This window comes from Fukomys damarensis, unplaced genomic scaffold (assembly GCF_012274545.1).
Source record: "Fukomys damarensis isolate Sample0158 unplaced genomic scaffold, DMR_v1.0_HiC HiC_scaffold_24, whole genome shotgun sequence".
Taxonomy (NCBI): Eukaryota; Metazoa; Chordata; class Mammalia; order Rodentia; family Bathyergidae; genus Fukomys; species Fukomys damarensis.
Genome location: NW_022900936.1, coordinates 70,020,204 through 70,040,125, shown reverse-complemented (window position 1 = coordinate 70,040,125; position 19,922 = coordinate 70,020,204). Strand labels below are relative to the sequence as shown.

The 19,922-nt window shown below is 37.3% G+C and overlaps 1 protein-coding gene across 1 annotated transcript in view; it reads right to left on the bottom strand.

Moving 5' to 3' along the window:
* Nucleotides 1-19,922, bottom strand: part of Oxsr1 (oxidative stress responsive kinase 1) — a 115,162-nt gene that overhangs the window by 49,837 nt on the left and 45,403 nt on the right. Inside the window, exons 5-6 of the mRNA XM_010618650.2 lie at nt 7,497-7,552; nt 1,766-1,875 (exon numbers count right to left, since the gene is read on the bottom strand). Coding sequence (XP_010616952.1) covers nt 1,766-1,875; nt 7,497-7,552 — 166 coding nt within the window. The remainder of the gene's footprint in view (nt 1-1,765; nt 1,876-7,496; nt 7,553-19,922) is intronic.

Below are 19,922 nucleotides of genomic sequence, written 5' to 3'. Positions count from 1 at the left end.
CAATAAACAGACAAGAACTAAACCAAAATATTTTATAAAGATCCTAAGTCTTTTACTTTCCAAATATTATGGTATTGTTTTATCATTATTTCTATAATGAAAAATGTTACAGAAAGTGTGAACATTTTTTAGTCTGTTGGTGTATGTTGCCAAATTTCATCTTATACTCCTATCAGCACATTATACAGTTAGACATTTTCATTTGCTACCCTAAGCAAGACAGAACACATTACAGGAGTTTCCAGTGTAAGGCCTAGCATTAAGACAATATTATATACTGCTCTGTCATCAGGAGGGCCTCTAATGACCCAAGTGCAAGTTACCCTCCTGTGATGTTAATCTCACTGCTAAGGAGACCGACTTGAGGTATGCCTCAGATTCAGGAAGAAAACTCCGGGGGTGAACTTGTAAACTGTATCTGGTCCCTCTTTCCTCTCTGGCTCTTTTCCTACCCTTCTGCTTCCCAGCTGCATGACATAAGGAGCTTTTCAGAACCATGCCCTTCTGCCATGATGTTTCTACCTTGGGGCCAGCTGACCATAGAATAAAACCTCTGAAGCCATGAGCAAAAATAAACCTTTCCGCCTTTAAGTTGCTTCTGTCAGGCAGTTTAGTCACAGCAACTGAAAGCTGACCGATACACCTCCCGCTCTGCTGCAGCAAATAATGTTCTCTAGCTCAACAACCTCTTTATCAAACACACCAGGTACACTTCTTGTTTATGCCTGAGTAAGTTTCCACTCCCTTAGAGCCAGTCATATGCTCCTAAAGAAACACGTCTTTATCCCTTATCCCATGTTTGTTCACTCTGTTCCCAAGTGCAACCTCACATAGCCCTGTATAGTATGCAGTGTCTTCCTCAGGCTGTTACTAATAAACAGCTGTCAATCTAATCTGTACAGAGTCAGATACTGTGTGTTCAGCCATCCTATGGCAGGAAAGCTTTTCTTAACAACAGGGTTAATAAAGATGATTAAAGCAGAGTAAAAAGTTAATTTAGTTCGTAGCATGCAGAGTTTGTTATAAAACATTTATATAAAGCATTCACATAGAATTGGAAACAGAAAACAAGACTGGATTAGATATAATTTAGGAATCATTAATAAGAAGCAGAGATGAGAGCATCTGGGGGAGTACATGAAGTAGGAGAAGGGAAGAGCCCCAGAACATGGTTCTGTGAGAGAAAGTCACTTAGAAGTAGATGGATAGCCCAAAAAGAAGTCAGAGAAATGGACTGATGTGCAGGAGAAGAATGAGGAAACTACAGTAACAAAGTGAAAGAAGCAAATAATGTTGGAATACTCCCAATTTTCAGATGCCACCAAGCAGACAAATAAGCTAAGAAATCAGAAATGAGTGCTGGACTTGAGAATTAGCATTTCCTCAAAGTGACGGGAAGTGACAACAAGCTGCAATTATTTTATGTGCAAACAGGAAATGAGCAGGTAGAAACAACTAGTGCTTTGGGAAATAGAGCAGTGAAGGTTACATGTAAAATGACAAGGTCATTTAATTTATACTAAGATTTTTTAAAATCCCGATTGTATTACTCCTTGTATTGCTTCAATATAAATCTTGAGTTTCATATATCCTCTCTTAAGTTCTGAGGTGTTCTGCGGTTTTCTTTTCAAGAGTACTGAATGAGAAACAGAGACATGTATTTACCAAAGCTAAGCTGGTAAACAAACAAAAGCAAAGACTACTAAACATTTTCAGGTTCACAACAAAACCCTAAACCATTTTAAACAGACAAAAATCACAGTACCTGTTCCATAACCTCAGGTGCCATCCAGCAAGGGGTGCCAACAAAGGTCTTCCTCACTTTATTTCGGGTAATATCTCCACCAGTTGCTAAAAAAGCACTAACCCCAAAGTCTGAAATATAATACAAGAACATGGTATTAAAAAGACAGTAACTCAAAGCTTTTGTACATGGGGAGAGGAAAAAGGAGGCATGATGTAGCAGGCACATGTACAAATTCCCTATGGTGAGTGTTATCATCATGTACACCTACAATGTACCAAAAAATATCTTACTATTAAAAAAAAAAAAAAGACAGAAACCATCTCAATGGATGGGAAAGGTAGTCACCATCCTACACATACATAAGAAAATAGCACGATATTTTCTGTTCTTTTGGTAGAATCAAGACAAAAAAAAAAAAAAGACAGAAACCATCTCAATGGATGGGACAGGTAGTCACCATCCTACACATACATAAGAAAATAGCACGATATTTTCTGTTCTTTTGGTAGAATCAAGACAAAAAAAAAAAAAAGACAGAAACCATCTCAATGGATGGGACAGGTAGTCACCATCCTACACATACATAAGAAAATAGCACGATATTTTCTGTTCTTTTGGTAGAATCAAGACAAAAAAAAAAAAAAGACAGAAACCATCTCAATGGATGGGACAGGTAGTCACCATCCTACACATACATAAGAAAATAGCACGATATTTTCTGTTCTTTTGGTAGAATCAAGACAAAAAAAAAAAAAAGACAGAAACCATCTCAATGGATGGGACAGGTAGTCACCATCCTACACATACATAAGAAAATAGCACGATATTTTCTGTTCTTTTGGTAGAATCAAGACAAAAAAAAAAAAAAGACAGAAACCATCTCAATGGATGGGAAAGGTAGTCACCATCCTACACATACATAAGAAAATAGCACGATATTTTCTGTTCTTTTGGTAGAATCACGACTAAATTCAGGCACAGCTTAAGAGAGGTCCCTCTCCACACTCATGCGTCATCATCTCACAATCTGCTCCTTGCCCCAATCCACTGTATTTACCACTCTCATATTCATCCTTCCTTCCTTCTTTCATTTTCTTTCAATTACCACTCTGACCTGACCCTATCAGCTTAAACAACCCTACAGAACTAAATCCATCCTTTTCAGCTTGCCAATCAATAAGAAGTTGGCCCCAACAATTAGAATTAGAAACCCAATCATATCATAGCTCAGCCTCTTTATAGATATGTGACATTACTAACAAGGTTTATCTCTTTAAAGCCTCAGGATTTTCTCTACACAGATTTTATCTCAAATTCCTGAAGCCAAGTCACTGAGGAGAACCGCCTATCTCACCATGATTGCTCCTCCACTAAGAACAGCTCTGGGCTTGTACCTGTATTCTGTGACCTGGACCCCAGGGCACAGCTTATTTGAGCCAGGGTTAGACACCTTAATCCAAGTTAGACCAATCACAGTCTCCTGGAAATCTAAAGTTTAAATGGAAAAATAAGAAAAGTGAGAATCACTAGAGCTGAGACATCCTAACAAGAGCATCCTGGAGGTCATCAGCACAACCAGGTTCCTACTCATCATGAGGCATGCTGTTAGTCCCTTCTTTGATTCTGTGTATTGCCAATGTATTTCAAAAATTCCTGTTTTGTTAGGTGACAGTTTCTGGTCAAAGAACCTTACCAATTTAGAGAGACTCTCTATACTTTAATCACCTATTTCAATACACCTTATCTTGACTCCCCTCTTGTCTTATGTCTATTTCAGAACACTATGAAGTATGTAAAATGGGTCTGTATTTGAAAAGAGAATGAATTATGTACAAACTCAGTGTGAAAGATAATTTTAGTACTGTGAACTTTAAAGTTCTAAATTCAGAAGCCTATGAATTCACTCATCCTACAACAATCATTTGCTTATTCCTAGGTAAAACAGCAAGACTATACAAAACAGATGTTTTAAAAATAATCTTATTAGAACTTCAAAATGTTGTTCCACTCATAAAAGCCATGAAAAGTAAACATTTAAAAGTACATTCAAGGTGGGCCTAGGATTTAGCTCAGTGGTTCCACTGCCTGCCTCACAAGCTCAAGGACCAGAGTTTGATCCCCAGTACCAAAAAAAACAGTACATTCAAGGAAAAAAAAAACTACATTCAGTGTACTCAGCTCTACCACTTGCTAGCTGAACCTTAGTAGTTACTTTCTATTCTTGTTCTACAGTTTCATCCGTAAAAAGTAGGTAATAACAGGGCCAGGATTTAGGCTCAGTGGCACCGCTCTTACTTCACAAGCACAAGGTCCAAAGTTCGATCCCCAGTATCCCCCCAAAAAAATAGGTAGCAACAATACCTACCCAAATAATGCCATTTTAAAAGACTAAATGAATTATGCATATAATAGTTCTATAATATACTAAGTATTCGGCAAATACTTGGTACATTTACTACTAAGAGAACAAACCTACGCCATAGAATATTTAAATATAATTAAGACTAAACAAATTATGTACATTGTATCTTTAGGTTCAATTATGAGGTTTAAAAAATTTTTAAACATACTAAAAGCCTCCAAGTAGCTTTAAAATACCCAGAATTTAAATCTAAAATTTAATGATGATTCAGAATGTTTAGATCCTCAACCTGTATATTGCTGCTTCTTCACAAGTAGGACTTTCAACCCTGAAGACTTGAGTTAAAACACTTAGGTAAAGGATTTAAGTGAGAATATCCACTTAACCAAAATATTCTCTTCAAATAACTTCCACAGATACAATACAAAGAAATATGGCCAATTTAACACTAACAGGAACCTGTTGTTTTAAATTGCTAACTGAAGAGTAACTAAAATGTGAAAAAAAATCATTTTCGCTCCTTCATTAACACAATTTCGATGAAGTACAAAATGGACTTTGGTGTCTACAAGATGGCACAATCAAACGTGATGATCAAAAGAAATATGGTCCCTGCCTCATACAAAGATTAGAATCAGGTATTTACCCATACTCTATGAAAAAATTACAACCCCAAATACTATACACTCCTATAAGAAAACACAGCTGTTCTGTACCTATACCAATTCCTCACGTCATGAATATGACGTTATTTACTGCAAATGTATACTAATAAAAAATTCTTAACTTAAAAATACAGGAGAAAAGGTTCACTACCCTGGATTTAGTAATGATTTCTTGGACATAACACTGAATCTTAGGCAACAAAAGAAAAAGTAGATAAATTGGACTTCATCAAAAATTTTAAAACATCACTATTAACAGAGTGAAAAGCAAGCCACAGTTTGGGAGAAAATACACACAAACCATACACCTGACAGATTGACAGACTATATTAAGGAATTCCTACAGTTGGAGAACAACAAAAACAGAATCCAATTAAAAATGGTAAAACAATTTGACTGGACATTTCACCAAAGAAAATAAACAAATGGCCAATAAATAAATACATGAAAAGACCCTCAACATCACTCACCATTAGGCAATTACAAATCAAAAGCATGATGAGATAGATACTACCTCACACCTATTAGAATGGTTACTATTTTAAAAATGCAATTAGTATGCAGAGGATATAGAGGAATTGAATCACCCGTGCACTGGTAAGAATATAAAATGGTCAGCTACTGTGTAAAATAATATGGTAGGTCCTCAAAAACTCAAACACAAAATTATCATATAATTTGGCAATTCTACTTATAAATATATACACAAAAGAAATGGAAGCACGGACTCCAGCAGACATATGTAAACACTTGTTCAAAGCAGTATTGTTGACAGCACATAAAAGGTAGAAACAACCTAAATGTCCACTGATGAAGGACAGATAAGCAAAAGATGGTACATATACACAATGGAATCATTATTCAACCTTCAAAATTAAATAAATTCCAACACATGCCACAACATGTATGAACCTTGACAATAGTGTGCTAAATAAAATAAGCCAATCACTAAAGAATAAAAGCTATATGATTCCACTTATGATAAACTTAAGAGTAGTTAAATTCATAGAGCCAGGAAGCAAAATTGTAGTTGTTCCCAGGAAGGAGGGGTGACAGAATGAGAAATAAGTTTTAATAGATACAGAGTTTTAGTCAAGGAAAAGGAAAAGCTCTGGATGAATGGTGGTATGGGCTATACAATATGAATACACTTGATACCACGTATACCTAAGAATGATTCAAATGGTAAATTTTGTGTTATATTTTATCATAAAAAAATTTTTTTTAAATGTAAAAATTAAAGACACAATATTGACTAAAAACTGGACATGGTGCGGGGAAGAGAGGCAGCAAGATTGTCCCTGTCCCTGAGCTGGGCATGATGGTGTATGCCTATACTCTCAGCACTCAAAAGGCTGAGGCAGGAGGATCACTGTGAGATGGAGCCCAGCCTGGGCTACAATAGTGAGACTAACTCAAACACCCTCTCCCCAAATAAAAAAACATCGTTCCTGAATTCCTGGTTTGTATAGATCATTGGCCATAGTGCCATTCAGGACAAGCATGCTCATTAATGCTTTTATATGCACCTATAGTTCTATTTTCATCATTATGCACTATTCTGGTATACAAATTAACCAACTTATTTATATACTTTACTAATAAAGGGTATTAAGATTGCTTCAACCTCCTAATAATTAGAATCACTATGGCATGCATCAAGGTGAGTTTCTCTAGGCTATATAGGAGCCACTGTCTTACAGTATTCACATCAACTTTAATAACTGTACCATTTTATACTCCCACTATCAGAGTGAAATTTTTTTCCCTTGCTTTATATCTACCCCAACATTTGGTACTGCCAGATGTTTCTGCCTGACCAATTAATTGACAGTGTTATCCCAATGTGATTTTACTTTGTATTTAATACATTATTATGTTTGCACAATGTTTTCATTTGGGAAGTATATAGCCAATCTTCTGCCCACTTTACTGTATGTCTTTTTCCCTTAGCGATTTCTTTGCACATTGTACATTTAACCTTCTGGCAATTATTTAGGATGCAAATAGCTACTCTGTGGCTTGCACTTTTATCACAGTGATAAGCTATTTAATTTCTCTTTTGATAAATAGAAGCAGCTAATTTTAAAGTAGTCACATTTCTCTTGGATCTTTATGTGGCTTAGCTAAAATGTTTCCTTATCTCAAAGACAAGAAGATGTTTGCCTACATTATCCTCCATGAGTTGAAATAATTTAAGGTTTGAGTGATTACTTCCTCCTGGGGAACATTTTATTGTTACAGCAGTCTGGGACCAGGCTGAAGGAGGTGGAGTCTCATCAGAGTATCCAAATGGGGCAGGACCTGGCCTCCATTTTATCCCTAGCTCTGAAAGAGCCTGAAGTACACATCTACTTCTCAGACACTTCTTCCAAACTGACAAATACTCCACTTTTCTCAGAACAAAAGGGGATCTCTATTACCTCTCTACAGTATATTTATTCTTAAACATGGTGAGGAATCTTGATTACTCCTCCTTTAAAGGGAAGTACAGAACACTAATACAGCAAAAGATACTAAGGAGGGTGAGGACTGGACAACTGGAGAGGAATGATTAAAGATAGAAAAATGTCTACCAATGGTAGAAGCAAGGGCCAAATAGGAAGGTATCTGGAAAGTGAGCAGTGATGTTTCAACATAGGAGAAAACAATGGTTAAATAAACATAAGCTAAGAAATGTGGCTCTACTAAATTAAAAAAAAAAAGCAAAACTCATCATTACCTGCAATCTGTACTGAGCCATCTTCTCCAAGAAGAATATTTCCAGCTTTTACATCTCTTTAAGAAAAAAAAGTTACATGTCAAAAACCAGCTTTTTGGAGTAACAGCTCTTCAGCAACTGTTTATTGTATTTACACAGGACTGACAATATTTAAATATTTTATTTTGTATCAAGGAGTTTAAGGCCAATAGTAAAATTTTTAATTAGTCACTTTTACTATCATATAATCCAAACAAGCAAAAAACTACAGTACAGTATAGCTTATTATATCTAGAAAACCTAAGATGGTTAAATACTCTTGATAAATGTGGCTAAAGAATGTGACTTTTACCTATTTTAACCTAGTTCTACTTTTTGAAATATTATATACTGATTTTTTTCCTACACCAACTAAATACTAAAAAATACTAGATTATTCTCTCTCTGGGACCTCAAAGCCCACTCCCCACTACTACTCATTTTTTAAATAACGGACAGTTAAAACTACACACTATTCTGTGCTCATGGCATAAAAATAATTAAAATTATTCAGAACACGGTATTTTTATTGTTTTCTATAACAATTTACATAATATATTAATACATTCTTGTTATTAAAAACTACATCACTAAAAAGATCAAAGTCCCTTTGGGCACCATTCTCAAGTCTAGTGTTCTCTCCAAAGTTTTCAACTATCATCAGTCTGATTAACAGAATATATACCTATGAAATACTTGAACATTTCCCCCAGTATAAATGATACTATGCTCTCCATTTAAATTTATAACTTGTTTTCTTTCATGCAACAAGTTAGTAGTTTCAGGAAAAACTAAAAATCCTTTAATACCAAAAGCAGCAAACTGATTTCAGGATAACCTAGAGAAACTCTTACAACATAAAAAGAACGTACAAAAGGGTTCTGCCGCAGCACTGTTTATAACAAAAATATTAAAAACCTAGATAGACAACTCTAGCAGAAAGCTTGAATTAATTCTGTTCTATGAAAGAAAATGTCGATTATCAAAGGAAAATGAACGCATATTGAGGCCATACTCTTAAGTGAAATAAATAAGATACGTGTAAATACTGAATAGTTTTGTTGGTGTGAAAAACTGAAAGTGTAAATAAGATCCAAATTGTATAACTGATAATGTGAAATAGGAAGAAAAGAGCTAAAGGTGTAGGGGAAGAGGAGGGGAAAGGAAATAAGGGGCAAGAAAAAATATGAGAAAAGGAAAAAATGGAACAAAGTCTTTGTAAATAGGGGAGGGGGAGGCAAGGGGAAGGGGAAAAAACGCAAACTAAGATCTGTCAGGTAAAGGTACAAGATCCCAATGATGAATGTAACTGTACTGCATACTTAAAAAATACCAACAAACTCAGTAAGATTTAAAAAAAAAAAAGAAAGAAAGCAAATGTCAATCAGCAGGCTGTGACTTGAAATGTCCTTTAAAACACAGTTAAATGAACAAATCAAACAGAAGAGTGTATTTTATGACAGTATTTGTGTCACACCTAACACACATGTACATCTTTAAAGATTCCTTTTGTGGAGATGAGTGGGACTGAGGCCAAAGGACACAGTCTTTGAATGCCTGGTGAAATGTACAATAATCTAGTCATTTTTCAACTAAAATAAATATAATTAAATAAACAAAAGAAAAGCAGCCCTTAAGGCTAGATAAGAAAAAGCAAGGCCAAACTGGGTATGGTAGCACCTGCCTGTAATCTCCGTATTCTGGGAGGCTGAGGCAGAAGGGATGAGCCCAGCCCCAGCAAGTTAGCAACTCAGCAAAACCACATTTCAAAATTTTAAAATAAAAATAAAAAAGGCTGGGGATATAGTTCAGTATACCAGCTCTAGGTTCGGTCCCTAGAACCAAAGAACAGGACAAGGACAGGACAAGACAGGACAGGACAGAAAAGCCATGACTGTCATGAAAGGAAGCCACAGAAAGCAGAACACGTCATCTAGTCCCAGTCCCCTTTTCCTCCACCTTTAGATACAACCATTTTCCAGGAAACAATGAATAACTTTTATAACTACAAAATTTCGCAGCATCTTACCAGAGTATATAATGCTTTTCCCATACATATACTAAAGCATAAGGAAAGCTCCTGAGTACACCCAAGCAATTTATAAGCTGTTTTCCAAGTGGGCAACTTCAGAGAACAGACACTAACTTGCTAACAAGAACCTACAGTCTCTGACTCTAGACACTAGAGACAGAAAAAAACCTGAGGACATCCTCTTCTCTTGATAACACAGACCACCCAACCAACTCCCTGTTCTGAGATAATCTAAAAAACAATGGGGAGAAAAACCAAAGTTTTGCCACTCCCTCCTCTGATTTTGCAACAGGCCAAACTGCAATGTTAGCATAATAAACAGCATAATCAAACTGCCAGTCTGTCTCCCCACTCCACCATAAACCAGATATGGTCTGCATCCTAACACGCCACTGCATCACCTGGACTTGGGCACCTCACAGATACTCATCAAATACCACAGATTTAAGGTAACTACACAGGAGACTGCTTGCCTCAAATTCTCATCTGAAAATGGAGTACTAAAAAATAATAAATTTAAAATGCCAACTGAATAGTGAAAAAAGCTGCTCTATCCCTGCTGCCCCAATGCCCACTCTCCACCCCCTACTCTGTTCAAGATGTCAGCATTATAAACTAATATACTGAAGTCAAAGAATGGAAACAACCTAACTATGCACCAGGAGCCAGTTAAGCTGTGGTTCATCAGAGTGTCAAAATGCAACCCTAAACCCACTTGTTTATTGCAAAGTATCAATACAGCTAGTAAACCTGAATACTGAGATTTCAGTTTAGAAAAAACTTACACATTAAGATCTTTTTTAAAGAAAAACACAGTAACACACATGCCCCAGATTCACCATGATTACTCTGTACACCATGAAATCTACATGTACAGTACCAAAGAATACATGTGTTTATATGAAATAATCTGCAAACAAAAGTGAAAAAGATATTTCTTATGGTATGTCAACATTTACATTTTCTTTGGGGGGAAAAAGGACAGAGAATATAAATTCATTATGCTTATATTGGCATAAAGTCTCTCTCAAAGGAATCCAAAGAAAATGACAAGAAGTTATTCTCTTTGGACCAGAGTAATAGCAGTTAAGAAAAGAAAGACTTTTTTTTAAAGGTTATTTTTTAGAACAGTCTTAGATTTACATAAAAATTGAAAGGACAGGAATTGAGAAGTTCCTGTACACTTCACACTCAGTTTCCCCTATTATTAACATCTTATATTAGTATGATACTTTCGCTACAATTAATGTACCAGAATTACTGCATCATTATTAACTACAGTCCACAGTTTGCTGAGATTTCCTTTTTCTGTCCTAGGGCCCCCTACACATTAGCATATTCTATTTAGACACCATGCCTCCTTAGGTTCCTGTTGACTGTGATACTTTCTCAGACTGTCCTTGGTTTTGGTAACTTTGGCAGTTTTGAAGGATAATAGTCAAGTATTTTGTAGAATGTCTCACTAGCTGAAATTACACGATGCTTTTCTCAAAATGCAGTAATGAATTTTGGGGAAAAAATGTTAAAAGTGACATTTTCATCACATTAAATGGAAGGAACACGGCAACAACATAATATAGCACAGATGAAACTGAGAGGGCCAGTTTTTCTTTACATCATTTTGTGTGGCTTGATTTTGTTCCCCATACTGGGGTTTGAGTCAAGGAAGTAATTTTATTTCTTTTTATTACTTTATTTCAAGACAAGTTCTTGCTACATTGCCCAAGTTAGCCTTGAATTTGTCAACCTTCTCAGCTTCCCAAATAGGTCAGATTACAGGCAGGTGCCACCACACTTGGCCTGTCTGAAGTTTTTTAAGCCAAATACAGACATCTATTCAAATTATGTTTTGTACTAAGCTTTCATTTTTGTAAGAGATGGTAATTCATTTTTCAGTGGAGACTGCACTTTTAGCAATTGGTTTCCTGAAATAATCTGTTTCCCTTTTGAAACCAAAAATGCATCCTCCAAGAGTAAAAGGAGAGGAACAATCAAGGCTCATGGAGAATCAAAAACATCAGATTGTCCTCACTAACAACAATACAACAGATCTTTCAAAGTAAAGAACTGTAACCAGATATTTGAAAATCAATATAGTCCTATTTTTTAAAAAACTCTTAAAATCTATCATAAAGACTATCAAGCAAGTCAGCAGGCCGAACAGCCATGAAAAGTAAGAGTGAGTTTTGTTGTTCACTGCTTACTGTCATTTCTCCCACAACAATGCTGTCCCAAAGTTACACATTCCTCCTAAACTTAACAAGATTACAGACATGCTTGGCTTTCTAATCAGTACAGAACAGAAGCTTCTGCTCATAATGTTTTTATTACTCACCAATAGGCATGCTTTATAGAAAACTTGTAAAAAGGTCAAGAGAAACAATGAATTAAAATCAAAGCTGGAAATATACTACATTTAGGCATCTTAAAATAGCCAACATGTCTGTGAGAGCTAAATTTTCAATGAGAAAAATATTTGGGTTGGTACACAGAGAAAAGCCTAATTTAGAGACATGTTCATCTTAAAATCTCTAAAGCCCAAAGGATCGGGGAAAACACAGTACAAATGGAGGAAGGTATTTAACCTGATCTACCAGGCTAACACACAAATCCACCTGCAGTAACAACTGGACCTTAAATACACAAGGAGTACCAAAACCTACTAAAATTGCTTCTAATTCCCCATGCAACAACTTTCTCCCAAAGCTACTTAAGGACCAACGCATTTCACAGGTAGTCACAGCTGAAGGAGTAGTAGTTCTCAGGCTTGGCTACACATTAGAATCACCTAAGCAACCACTTCTTGGCCTTTTGGCTAAGATTAAGTGTAGAATCTCCTGGGGATCCTTTAAAAATCCCAAAGGCAAGGCTTTATTCCACAGCAATTACATGATTTTCTGGCAGGGAACTCAGGACACAATACTATTTAAAGCTTTTCAGGTGATTCCAATATGTATCAAAGGCCGAGTGTATGAAAGCGCAAGACAAGTAATTTCGGTCCCAAGCAACATGGCAAACTGTGCATGGAAAGCAGACTTTCATCACTACCACCTGAGCCCTCTCCCCAAAACATACCCTTCCCTACTGCAAACACAAAGAAATGCTGGATAAATTAGGAGAAAGTAATTAGCCACACTGCTGGACATGAAATAAAAAGTAATCCTCAAGATTCTGAAATGAAAGAGACACCTAAGAAGTAAAAAAGTAAGTCCTGGGAGAGAGAACAGAGGAATTTTGAATCATAATACTTAAAAGTAAGTTAGTACAGCTATACTGAAATAAGACCTAATTGTCAACCCTTTTAAAAGTCACTTAAGGAGGCCAGGGATTTAGCTCAGTGGCCTGGGAAAAAAAAGTCACCTAAGGGGGAAGCGGCAGGGAGACCTCACTGGGCCCCCAATGCCAATGGCGAGGGTCCCTCTCAGGCCCACAGCACACATGACAGATCTGGTTTGGGGTGCCCCCAGATCCCAAGTACCCAAAAGAACAAGTATGTTCTGCCCAAGGAGCTGTCAGAGGAGCCAAGCCTGTGTGGCTCCCTGATGTTCCAAAGGTGGCTGTCAGGATGAGTCCAGCCTGGGCTTGCGCTGAACCCAACCGGAGGAGGTACCCACTGCAGCCCACCATCTGCCATGCCCCTGGTGCCCACTGTGTATGAGTGGCTGCTGCTATGAGACTGCCATCTAGCAGTCAAGTGTGACTTCATGTCTGGCTTCACAGCCTTACAGTGGTCAGAAAGTAGCAACCACGAGATGGCTCTGCAGCTGGTGGAGGTCACACACCATAGAAGCACACTGGTTCACACAAATGTACACTCACATGGTGGCTACACTGCTGCAACTGCCAGCTCTGCATGGTCACAAGAATGCCATAGTGCTATGTTTGAGTGGTGTGTTTGAGTGGCCTAGCTCCACATAAGCATTGCGCCACCTACTTAGTGACCCCGACCTGCAAAGTGTAAGGAAGCCAGACAGGACCAGTGGTGGAACTGGGAGCCTCACAGCCCAGTACCACTGCAGGTGTAGAACTGCTGCAGTTTTCCCAAGTGTCCTGGCTAACGACTTGATGCTCGAGGACCTGGCTGGCAACTTGAAGAAGTCAAGCTCCTTCAGCAAGAATGGTTCCACATAAAAACACCAAGATCCACTGGGGATTTAGCTCGGGGGTTTGGTGGCCTGCCTTGCAAGCACAAGGACCCGAGTTCAATCCCCGGTAACAAAAACAAAACAAAACAAAAAAAAATACCAAGATCCATGATGGCCTGCCAGCCTTCTCAGAAATCTCCCATCCACTCACCCCACAGGCTTTAGCTGGCTTACTACCTAGTCTGCCCTACAACCAAAAAGGCTTGGGATATGGCCTCTTTGTACCTAACTGGGACTGCCTGATATAGTCTAATCCCGTGGAATACTAGAGCCCAGCACTTGCAGCCTTATCTTATTTCCAACTTTATCTGATGCAGCTTGTTTTAACAGAATAGGCCTGATCCTCTGAAACTTTATCTGTCTCCAGAGATAGAATAATTCTAGATTTCAATGAGAGGTTTCTATGAAGAAACTCAGCAGACAGGCCTGAACTCTGGAAGAGGCTTGAAATTTAGGGTCAGGGGTTAAGGGGCAGTAGCTGGTCTGGCCCATGAACACATTAACCAGGTCCCTCTTTGTCTACACACTCCCAAGCCAGAATTAGAACAAGGGTCTCTGAAATATTCCAGAACATTAGGTTGTCAACTGCAAACTATGTGGTAGTTTTGTGATCTGATGTTTTTATTCTATTTTTAAATGGAAATGAGGTAAAACAACTTTCATACTCACCTTCTAAAATTATATTTTTCCATTTTTTTGACAAAATGCTCTGATATTTTCAGTCTTGCTCAGTATTTTGAAATCAATAAAAAACAAATGATCAAGATATAAAGAAAATGAGTGGGCCAGGGATTTAGTTCAGTGGTGCCACTGCCTGCCTTACAAGCACAAGGTCCTGAGCTCAATCCTGGGTACCAAAAAAAAAAAAAAAAAAAAAAAAAAAAAAAAAAAGATATAAAGAGAGCCAGGGATTTAGCTCAGTGGTTCCATCACCTGCCTTACAAGCACAAGGTCCTGAGTTCAATTCTCGATACCAAAAAAGAAAAAAAGATATAAAGAAAATGAGGTCCCAAGGACCAAAAGTTTTAAAAGTTTACCTCAGTTCAGGCAATCAAGATTCTGGAGTCTTGAACACAACAGAACAGCCATTGTGAACCTCATGTATATAACTAATTTCAATTACACTGTGAATGCCATTAGCAAACAAATGCATCTTGGGAGTGAAAGTGATTTAACAGATAAAGAAGAAATATTTTGGCAAATATTTTTAAACTATGGTGAAATGTAAATGTGTTTAGTATGAATCTTTTTAAAATTATAATTTACTCATAACTTGTACCTAGAGTCATGTTTCTGAATCCAAGGTCTCCATATTTGACTGAACCATTCTGTACAATGGATGAATATTCAAAGGAAAAAAATGCCATAACAGTATACCAGAAAAATAACTGATTAAACAGTAATTGGTAAAAGTAGAGAGCAACTCTTTTGTATGAAAGTTCTAATCAAAGTATAATACATTTTTAAAAAATCATTTGAAAGTAGACATTTCATTCTACAATAGCAAATGCAGTATGTTTGTTCAGTGACCCTGGATGGGTGGCTTAATGTCTCTAGACTGCTGTTCCTGTCTATAAATTAAGGCTTAGAGAAACTGCCAAGATTTCCCAGGTTTGGTACAGTTTATTTATAATGGCGTGTTTACATTTTAAAGATGTGAAACATAGGTACTCATCCAATTTTTTTGTATCATATCATGGTAATTTCCTGCTTTTTTACATTATTACCTAAGAGCCTATTATTTTAAAAACATACTGGCACAGAATTATACTCCCACCACCCAGGAAGGCTGAGACAGGAAGATCACCAGTTTGAGGCCTGCCTTGTGGCAACTTAGTGAGACCCTGTTTCAAAAAAATTAAAAAGTGACTTTGGTATGTAGATTTTGGGCTCAAGTGGGGCAGGGTGAGGGGGGGATGTAATCACTAAAAATGTCTTTGAAATTCCAATTCAAAATTATCTGCAAAGTCAGCTTATATACTACTGAAAACTTTTCTTTATAGACCCATTTTTGCAAGCTTGAGCAAATTCCCTAATTTAATGAGGCTTATTTTCTTTGTTTGCAAAGTGTAATTAAATAAGAGCAATATACTACCCATATATGTGACAATATATAAATTTTCTTATTTATAAATTAATTTTAAGAATACAGGGCTGGGGATTAGCTCAGTGGTGTCACCACCTGCCTCCCAAGAACAAGGTCCCGAGTTTGATCCTTAGTACCAAAAAAAAAAAAAAAAACAGAGTATAAATTTTAAAATCTTTGGAGATTCTCTTTAGAAATTTCTTTAGCTAGAACAAAAATGCATTTATTTTAAGATAATCTCAAGGCAAGAACAGGCACATAGAAGAGAGGGTCTTGCAACTACAACTCGGTGAAAACAGTAAATCTCTCCTAAAAAAAAAAAAAAAATCAACCTTGAAGCTGGACAAATTTGACCAACAACCATCTCAGAAACCTGAGAAACACTCATGCTTGAAAAACTATCATACTTCAGATAAGAATACTGAGACGCTGCCACAGCCTGCACAATAGCTCTGATCTGGAGACAGACCACAATGGCTGGCAGTTCCTCCGCCAGAGTTGAGGTTCCCGTGATCACAAGTGGTGGGCCAAGCCAACATTCAGTGACACTGTCAGTGGAAGCGATTTTTTAAAGGCTGGCCAGCAGGAAAGGATCAACAGTGGCTCTTCAGCCTGTGGGTACAGTCCAAACAGAGATAAAGGTATACACACACACACACACACACACACACACACATACCACAAAAGAAATACACACACACACACACACACACCACAAAGGAAAAAAGATCTCTGAGAATCCTATTTCTGGCCAACCCTAAGAATGTGCATAAGAGCACAAGAGATTTAAAAGAACCTGGGAAAAATTGCAACCTAGGCAAACCAGAAAACAGAATTTTGAACATGCCTAATCCTAAACCCACAGAAAGATCTATCTGTAAAACATGACAGACTTGCTGGCTCTTGGTATTTGCGCATAACCTCTACCCATCCACAGGCTCACTAGTAAGATGAACATAGGGTAACCCTAAGAAACCAGATTTCAAAATAAAAGAATTAAAACAACAACATCCCAGTACTCTTGGAGGATGAGACAGAAGGATAGCAAGCTAAACCCTTGCCTGTCCAATTCTTTGAGAGTCTTATCCCAAAATGAAAAAGAAAAAAAGGGCTCAGTGTAAAGATCTGGGGTTCAACTCCCAGTACCACCACCAAAAATAACAATAACAATAATAATTTTTTAAAAGGAGGAGGATGAAAAAGACAAACAACTAAATAAGAATCAAATGATAAAATTGAAGGCAAAGTAGACTGTAGGGATATAGAAAGAGGTGTATCACCAACAAAAGAACCAAAAGAAATCTCTGATAAAAAAGATTAACACAATTTTCCCAAAGGATCTCAAATGTTTTTAAAATACACCTGATAATACACAAGACCTTCTTTTGTAACCGTTTCCAATCTTTTTCTCTGAGACTTGAATTCAGTATAATTTAGATAATTATCAAGGAAATAAGTGGCATATATATTTAGTGACTTTATTCTTGAATTTATTTTTTGTTAAAGTAGCTTTCACTTGTTATTGCAGCTTATATAATATGAATAAATTGGTTTGTACCAGTAGATAGTGTTACTAAATCAGTAAATAAAAATTCTTAAGCCTCTAGCATTCACTCACATGAACTTGTGCTACTGTTTGTTCTAATTTCTTTAGGCGCTTTTAATTTCACTGGAGTAAAGTTTCATTGTGAAACAGTGTAAATGATGATGTGAAACATAAAGACAGAGTTAATGCCTAACAGAATAGCGCTGCTGATCCATGAGAATAGTAATTACTATGTTTTGCTCTGAGGAAGACAGAAATGATAGAGAAGTAGAAAAGTTCTTTCAAACATGAAATCTCTTTTATAGAAATGACTAATGTATATTATAAAATGTGTGACTTAATTCCATTCCTTCTCTTCTACAAATGTATTAAACACTTTTTTTTTCTCTTCATGTGAGTTCCCTTCAGATTCCCACAACCTGGCATTGCCATCCTCTCTCTCTCTCTGTTGCCACCATCATTCAGTTTGCCAGCTGTCCATTACCATAGCCTTGCTCTCCAGTCATCCTGCCATCATCCCAAGAAATTCCAACAAGTGCCTGGATAATCATGCAGTACCTGCCTCTCAGCTCACTCATGCTACCTCTAGAAAGACCTCCTCCTCCACACCAGCTTGGCCATCCACTTCTTCAGCTTTTTATCTTACCATAACTGACTCAAATGCAGGTTTACCAGTTCACACATCCCACATTCTGACCATGACCTCCTATCTCTCTGGGTGACTATCCAACCACTCTACTGTGAGTACTCTGATGTGCACATGTAAGTACATCTCTAACCCACTAACCTGTCTTGATTTTCCACGGCCCCATCTTGTTTTCCAGGTTTTAATCATACTCCAGCAACCTGACTCTTTCTTGTTTCTTTCTTCTATAAGTTACCTAAGACCCAAGCAGCCCACAAAAAACTAAGGAACGATCATTTTTAATTATATAAAAAGCTCGGACAATAAGAGAAACAGTGAAACCCCAACAGAAAAGTTAGTAAACACTTCATAAGAGGAAACAGCAATTACTCCATATAAATCAATGTTCAACCTCACTAGTGATTGAATATATTGAAAATCTATAAAATTAGCGAACTGAAAACTTTAATAAGCAAGGTTAGCAAGGGTTCAATGAATCTACCAGTCTCATACACTACTGACATAAACCTGTACATCTCTGAAAAGCAATTTAGAAGTATCACTTGAGCTAAAATGTGTTTTCCCTTTTCTCGTCTTTTATTTTAACCAAATATATTTTAATACTTAGTCATAAGGTCATGGTTGAATATGTGACTGTTAAGTTTTGAGGACATTTATGTTTCAGTACATATGTCAGACCTATTGGCAAGTTTTAACGGGTTGAAAGAATCTCGTCTTCACAGAAAGTTAGATTTTAAAAATAATAAAAAATCAGAAGAAAATGTTCATTACGGAGTTGAGACAATATAAAAGTAAGATACTCAAAAAATGGTTCCAAACACTGTGCAACAACCTGTCATATTACACTCAGAATGTGAACTCAAAAATGAAAAATTAAAGTGAAATTGTGGCACTATCCCACAATTTCAGGAATTAGCTCCAGGAACTAGTTCTAGTCCTAAACAAAATGGTACAAGTTTACTTTTCCCTGCTCCTTCCCTTTAAATTTAAATAAAATTCCCAGAAGTATTTCAGCCATCACAAAAGAATTTGAAAGGCAGAGAAAAGCACAATGGCAAGACACCTCATAGCAATATACCACTTAAAAAGCAATATACCACTAAGTTTCCTGAGCCTTCTGCAGACTGCACACTAGAAGGTCCTGAAACTCAGAACCATCAACAAATGGAGGTCAGGGCCTGGGATTTAGCTCAGTAGTGCCACTGCCTGCCTCATAAGCACAAGGTCCTGAGTTTGAGTTTTGGCCACACACACCAAAAAAAGCCCCAAGTTTGCTTTCTGTGGTCAAAGGAATGGTACAGGGGTAGTAACAGAGTCCTAGCAGGAAGACCACTGTGGATCCCATAATCATACTTGCTGGGGGACCACTATGCCAGAACCAGAACTGCCAAAGACGACCAAAAAGGGAAATTTCATTCCCTGCCCCACACACCAAACGTAGCAAGTAGGCCCAGACCACCCCACCAACCACATCTCACAGCCCTTCACTCAGAAGGGCAACTCAAACTCAGGATCAGACTTCTGGTCCTCTATCCAATAACCAAAGACAACACAGGCTCAGTGTATCCCACATCCCCAGCCAGAAGAAAAAAGTGGCCCCAGGGAAGAGCCATTCTCACAGGCCACATAACCCAGACTGAGTCAGAATTCTATATGCAGCAGCCAGCAGCCAGCAGTTCAACATGAGAGTCTAGGACAGTGCTCAACAGACCCATGCACCATCCACCACCTACATCTTATTTTCTTATCTAACAGTTGCCTCAGGCAAAGCCTATATTATGTACTGGGGGGGGTATTTTACAAAGAGCTTTTAGTAACTTGGGAAAATGTAAAGATAATATGTAAGATTTATTTAAAAAGTAAACTAAGAAAGGCCAGGGATTTAGCTCAGTGGTTCTACTCCCTGCCTCACAAGTGCAAGGTCCCGAGTTTGATCTCTAGTACCAAAAAAAA